General features: G+C 47.7%; 1 protein-coding gene across 2 annotated transcripts in view; it reads left to right on the top strand.

The window, feature by feature from the left end:
* hmcn1 (hemicentin 1) overlaps window positions 1-7,500 on the top strand; it is a 183,675-nt gene that overhangs the window by 59,636 nt on the left and 116,539 nt on the right. For both annotated transcript variants that reach the window (XM_063201257.1, XM_063201256.1), the window contains exons 7-11: window positions 1,352-1,472; window positions 1,922-2,185; window positions 2,666-2,810; window positions 3,167-3,288; window positions 5,419-5,697. In XM_063201257.1, the coding sequence (XP_063057327.1) occupies window positions 1,352-1,472; window positions 1,922-2,185; window positions 2,666-2,810; window positions 3,167-3,288; window positions 5,419-5,697 (931 nt within the window). The remainder of the gene's footprint in view (window positions 1-1,351; window positions 1,473-1,921; window positions 2,186-2,665; window positions 2,811-3,166; window positions 3,289-5,418; window positions 5,698-7,500) is intronic.

The raw sequence follows: 7,500 nt of genomic DNA, 5'->3' as shown, positions 1-7,500 counted from the left end.
AGAAGTGTTAAGGATGATGATTTTCCTGCACGCTTTGAAGTTCAAGCAGCAGTAAATGTTCCCCCAATTGAGGTTCTGAAGGCGTGCTGTTTTTGCATAAACACAGCTTATTCTCTTGGAAATGAAAGGATACACTGAACAAATTGATGTGGATTCTTTGGGGAGAAGTGTCAGTTACACACACACACACACACACACACACACACACACACACACACACACACACACACACACACACACACACACACACACACACACACACACACACACACACACACACACACACACACACACACACACACACACACACACACACACACAGAGCGAGAGAGAGAGAAGAGGGAGAGAGAGAGAGATAAATTCTCCCTAGCTCTTGTAATTTCCGTTCTCTAAATCCTTACGATTGAGAACATATTTAATCAACACTCTCACTGCCTTATTTTCCTCCTCTGTATTTACAGTGATTTTCAGTCATTTACACTTGTGTCCTTACTCAACTGCGCTCGAAGGACCATAATCAGGACCAGATTTGTAGACAGATCTGTCTCTGCCTTTCAGGTTGGATATGAAAAGATAATGCTTAGCATCCTCCTGCTCATTTTCACGTCCTCCGCCAGATGCACAGATCAAAACATGTCAGCCAGAAGTCATTTAGAGTGCAAAATCAACACAGACAAGAGTTGGAACACAGAGGTTTTCACTGGACCTCCATGAGTTGTAGCTGAGAGAGAGGGTTTTCTTAAAGAACCTCTGGGTGTTGAAATGGAAGTTTCAGAAGAGTCTTTTTTGCTGGACCTCTGTGGTGGTTGACATGGTAGTTTAAGGATTTGATGGGGCCTTCTTGAGTTGTAGCTTTAAGGATTTGAGGGGACCTTTGTGGATTCTCGATGAGAGCATTGGTGTTGCTTAGCTCTAGGATGGGTAAGCCCAATTCACAGGGCTGAGTCAGTTCAGAGAAGCCCATGGACGACTATGATACAGTTGGGTTGGGGCTGCATATAATTTACTTTCAGTGGGCCCATAATTCCTAGGGATGTAAGTTGGACCTTTGTCGAGTTGCAGTTGGACTTCACGAGGAGCCGTTCCCCTCCCTGTCATCTGTTATCTTTGGTCATGTGAGAGCTCCGGTCCTGTGTCGCCAATTTCAATACAGTTTAACAGAGGGAAGGTTAAACTTGATCACTGAGAGACATCTTTGATCATTTTATTTTACCTCAAGGAAAGTCCATAAAACTATCTTCACAGAGGAACATATTTGATGTTCTTTTTTCCTGTAGCCATTTTGCAGCCATTTTCTTATCCCTTGTCTTGTTGCCTTGTTGACCTTTTGAACTCTCTCTGTGTCCTCTAGACTATGAGCAAAGGTCGTCACTCTGTGCGTATCTCGGGCCTCAGCACCATTGACTTCCGGGCTGGCTTCTCCAGGAAGCCCACGCTGGACTTCAAGATGACCTCCAGCCGACCTGTTCAAGGTCAGTCAGCAACGTCAACATATCTACCAAGTGGTTTCAGATACTTCTGCTGTTGACTAATTCACAGAGTTTAGTACTGTGTATCTGTCAATATAAAACTATCTTATGATATGGCCCAGTTATGGCCTAGTCAGTTGGTCTCATAATGATGCAAAATCAACCCTGCATGTCTTGCCACCCTCATTTTACTCAACACTGTTTGAGTATAAAATACAGCTGATAAATGTAATCACTAACAGGCTAAGTGTAAATAATCATGTAAATGTAAGTATCCTGTAGGTATCTCAACCTTCATCCTGCTCAGAAGTCTCAACAAGCCGGCGCACCCAGAAGGCCTGGAATCAATGAAATATTTCTACTACTTATTTGACTTTGCTCTAGACACAACAGTTCAGGGTAGGGTTTAGTCAGTTTGTGAATCATATAAATCCTCCCTTCGCATCCTGCAGGTATCCCAACCTACATCCTGCTCAACACCACGGGCCTGGACAAGCCTGCGCGGCCAGACCGCCTGGACCTGCTGAGCACCACGGGGGCTGTGCTGAAGACGCTGCCCATCCGCTACTTCCCCTCCCGCCAGCCCTATGGTATCTGGAACATCACCGAGTTTGTGCCGCCCAACGAGGCCTTCTTCCTGCGTGTCACCGGCTACGACCGAGACGGATTCGTCTTCCAGAGGGTCTCCAGTGTGTCGTTCTCCAGCATCGTGCCTGGTGAGTGGGTGAGGTGGCTGTCTGCTACAGGGGTGGTCAGTTAGCATGTGTCAGCCAATCATGTGGGGGCATCTGGTACAGTAACCAATCAGATGTAGAGGGGTGTCATTCTCCAGCATCAGACCAGGTGAGTGCATTAGATGGGTGTCTAGTAGAGTAAGCCAATCAGGTGTAGAGGGTACTGCAGGTGCCAAGTGATAGAGTGTGTGTGTGTGTGGGGGGGTAAACTTGTACAGTACAGATTTAGCGATCAGTTGATACCACCCTTTGAGACAATTTATTTACAGACTTTGCTCCAAAATACACCGGTCTTTACAGTATATATGTACTATTGTATTTCGCATTTCTGGTTACAAATTGGTTGCAGCACATTTTATGTTTTCTTTTTGTATTCATACAGTTGTAATGGCAATAAAGTTGAATTTAATCTAATCTAATCTAACCTAATCTAATTCTAATGTAATCCAATATAATCCTCAGACGCCCCGAAGGTGCAGATGCCCAGCAGGACTCCTGGCTACTACCTGCAGCGTGGTGCCATTAAGTGTGCGGTGGACTCCCTGATCCCCTACACCGTGCGCTTCACCAGAGACGGGGCACGCCTTGGGGTTGACCAGCTCTACAAGTGAGCGCTCACACACACGCGCGCACACACACACACACACACACACACACACACACACACACACACACACACACACACACACACACACACACACACACACACACACACACACACACACACACACACACACACACACACACACACACACACACACACACACACACACTAAAAGCTATGTTTGGGTTCCCAACTTGGGGCCCACTTGAAATGTTCACTAATATCTGAGGCCCACATCTGACCCAATAAACAATTCAACTCAAATGAATACTCCACAGAAACACAGCACAAATGTTATTTAGACTTTTTAGAAAGTGGGCCCCGGCCTACAGTTTGAGTATGTGCTGTGTTTGTTTCAGGGAGTCTGGCTCGGCTCTGTATGAGATTGAGCAGGTGTCTCTGAAGGATGAGGGCTACTATGAGTGTATTGCCATCAACAGCGCTGGAACAGGACGGGCACGCACCTTCCTGGACGTATCTGGTGAGTCTGCAACTCTTGCTGATAGAGGGGTTACACAAACAGGAAGGACTGCTAGGCAACCACTAGTCCATTGAAAACCATTGGGCTTTTATATGGGAGGTGGCCAATATTGATTGAGGGCTTGCACGCTCTGTCTGTGTGTGTGTGTGTGTGTGTGTCTGTTTGGGTGTGTATGTTTGTGCGTGTGTGTGTGTCTGTCTGTCTGTCTGTCTGTGTGCTTGTGTGTGTGTGTGTGTGTGTGTGTGTGTGTGTGTGTGTGTGTGTGTGTGTGTGTGTGTGTGTGTGTCTGTCTGTCTGTCTGTCTGTCTGTCTGTGTGCTTGTGTGTGTGTGTGTGTATGTGTGTGTATGTGTCTGTGTCTGTGTCTGTGTGTGTCTGTTTGTGTTTATGACCTGGTCATCTGATGTAGAGCATGACTGAGGGGGTACAAAAGTGGCTACAGCCTATGGAAAAAATACACTTCCTGTACACACACACACACACACACACACACACACACACACACACACACACACACACACACACACACACACACACACACACACACACACACACACACACACACACACACACACACACACACACACACACACACACACACACGCACACACACATGCACACACATACGCACACCCAAACGCATAAGCACATGGAATTTAAATTCCTGACCATAGATTGAGCGTGTTGAAAAGCATGTTTATTTTTTGGTCAATAGATCATGAAAGTGCCCGTACACACGCACACTCTGGGAAAAGACACCATGGGGGGCTGACGCTGTTCAGACTGTAGAATGTTTTTTATTAGTATGGGGTCAGTGAGTGATGAGTGTGTGCGTACATTTGTGTGTGTGTGTGTGTGTTTGTGGTCACTTATTGTAGTTCATTTCAGACACTTTCCAATATGATATACTCTATGTGTGTGTACGTACTGTGTGTGTGTGTGTGTGTGTGCATGCGTGTTTGTGTGTGTAGTGTATGCACTCTGGAAGACCTCGTGGCCATTTGGGGGCCTCTTTATTTAACACTTGTCAACACTAGCTGAAAACAAAAAATATTTCCTTAACCTACATGCAACACATGCAACTCCCCCCCCCCCACACACACACATACAGTACAGTACACATAGGCTTTTCTCTCTCCCCCCCCTCTCTCTCTCGCTCTCTCTGTCTCTCTCTCACACACACACACACACATACACACACACACACACACACACACACACACACACACACACAGACACACACACACACACACACACACACACACACACACACACACACACACACACACACACACACACACATCCACACTCCCATATTGTGTGTAATGAATGGTCTGACAGGTCCAGACCTCCTCCATATTTATCCACCCCCTAAGAGAACCCCTGGCCTCCCACTCTCCAATTCATCATATGCACACACAGCCGCATACGTGCTCGCACACACACCCCCACACACACACACACTTTTGGATCTTTGCTCTCACACCAAGACAGGTCTTATATTCATCATTTCTGTACACACACACTCTCTCTCTCTCACACACACACACAGTCACACAGTCACATACTGCACACCTTCAGCTACACACACTCACAAAGCATTTGTTAATCATTTTGAATTCATTCACCTTCTCTCTGTCTTGCACCCCCTGTCTCTGGCCTTCCAACGCACACATGGACACACACACACACACACACACACACACACACACACACACACACACACACACACACACACACACACACACACACAAGCATGCACGCACGAACGCACGCACGAACGCACGCACGCACGCACGCACCCACGCACCCACTCCTACACACATGCGCACACGCACGTACACACATACACATACACGCACACACACAGACACGCATACTCCTAAACACACACACACTCACACACACACACACACACACACACACACACTCACACACACACACACACACACACACACACACACACTCACACGCACACACACACACACGCACACACACACACACACACACACACACACACACACACTAACTCCACTTCCTCTCCCCTCCTCCACTCCTAGTCCAAAACACACACATTTCCCATCCTCACACTCATCCTCCTCTCCTCTCCTCTTCTTCTCCTCTCCACCAGAGCCTCCTCCGGCAATCTCGGCCCTCCTCAACTCCACGGCGTCCCCCGGGGGTCGAGCCCTGCTCTCCTGCCACGTGGTCAGCACCGTGCCCTTCAACCTCACCTGGCAACGCGGGGGGGTGGACCTCCTGCACCCCCGCCTGGACCCCCGCGCCCGCCTCACACACAACCTGTCCCTGGAGCTGCTCTCCGTATCCCCTGACGATGCTGGCTGGTACACCTGCGTAGCCACCAACGAGGGTGGAGCGTCCACTGCAAGGGTTTACCTTAGTGTGCAAGGTAAGGAGGGTGTTGTGTGTGTGTGTGTGAGTGTGTGTGTGTGTGTGTGTGTGTGTGTGTGTGTGCGCGTGTGTGTGTGCGCGTGTGTGTGTGTGTGTTCAGGGTGCATGAAACACACTTGTCCACAGCAACAGTATGTGTGCGTGTGTGTGTGTGTGTGTGTGTGTGTGTGTGTGTGTGTGTGTGTGTGTGTGTGTGTGTGTGTGTGTGTGTGTGTGTGTGTGTGTGTGTGTGTGTGTGTGTGTGTGTGTGTGTGTGTGTTCAGGGTGCATGAAACACACTTGTCCACAGCAACAGTGTGTGTGTGTGTGTGTGTGTGTGTGTGTGTGTGTGTGTGTGTGTGTGTGTGTGTGTGTGTGTGTGTGTGTGTGTGTGTGTGTGTGTGTGTGTGTGTGATGGGTGTATTTTTGACCCCTATTTTGTATGGTGTTGTAGGAGACATTTTAAATGTCTGGCTCTGCAGTGTGAATGACAGTATGCATGATCCAGATGTACAGTATGTGTGTGTGCAGTGCATGTACAGTATGCTTTTGAAAACCTATAGTATTCCCTTTGACACAGACAGGCAGTATATCAAGCAGAGTTACTTTGAGGCTAATGGTGTTCTTGGCAGACTTAAACACGTGAGCTCAGGTCACACGCACACATGGACGTATGTATGCAGGGACGAACACTCACGCACACACACACACACACACCAACACACACTCAAACACAGAGAAACACACACACACAAAAAACACACATCCATGCACACACACTCAGACATAGAGAATCACACACACATGCATCATGCTACACTGACTGGTAAAAAAAAACTTCAGGTAAAGAGGCAAAGGAGAATGATGTGGCCTCCATTCTGAACCCAGTTCTATTATTTCACCCGTCCTCCCCTTACAATTCTTCCCCTCTGTTCCTTTCTTTCTTCTCCCATTTTGGATGACTTCTGGAGAGGAGAGGAGAGGAGAGGAGAGGAGAGGAGAGGAGAGGAGAGGAGAGGAGGGGAGAGAGTAGTGACAGAACTCAGAGGAGAGGAGAGGAGAGGAGAGGAGGGGAGGGGAGGGGAGAGGAGAGGAGAGGAGAGGAGGTGTGGAGTAGCGGATGCTTCTCCTGCCAGGATAACGTTTGCGGTTGGAGTGTTGGTGGTTGAAGGGTTGAAGTAAAGCAAGTTGTAACTCGGATGTATCAAAAATATATGGCCATTTTTATTCTCACCACGACAGAAAGAAAACGTGCACGAGGGCAACAGAAAATAATCATAAACTGAAGGCGACTCAAACATGAAAAATAAGCTACAGTGGTTCCAAACAGCTACTCAATACAAACTCTGCTTACTCTGGTTCACAGCAGGTTTTACATGACACATTTTGAAGACAGCTTCTGCCAGTAATCACAGCTGCTTCTCTCTGTTCCTAACTCTCCCAAAACCCCAACTAACACTGGGTTTTAGTACACCCTTCAATACGGGCAAACAATTATTCAATCAACCTCTCAATTGGTCCACACATCTAGACCGTCTCAGAATCAGCTGCAGGTTAACGCAATGCAATTAACTTAACAAAAACACAAAAACCGTTGCCCTCTGCACATATCCCACAACCCAAGATCAGACACAAAATATACAGCTACCACATGAAAATAAAATACATTTTAAACATCCCTCCAAACATTCTTCTCCCCAAAGTCACAGATGGAAATTGTCCTGCTGAAGCGGTGCGCGCTTCCGCCTCGCAGTGAGACTTTGATTGACGTGCGTGCGGGCCAGTGCGAGTGTGTGGATGCGTGTGTGCGTGTGTGTGCTCC

Source organism: Engraulis encrasicolus, chromosome 6, assembly GCF_034702125.1.
Source record: "Engraulis encrasicolus isolate BLACKSEA-1 chromosome 6, IST_EnEncr_1.0, whole genome shotgun sequence".
NCBI classification, from domain to species: domain Eukaryota; kingdom Metazoa; phylum Chordata; class Actinopteri; order Clupeiformes; family Engraulidae; genus Engraulis; species Engraulis encrasicolus.
Note: the sequence above shows the minus strand (reverse complement) of the source record. Positions and strands in the feature narration are given on the sequence as shown.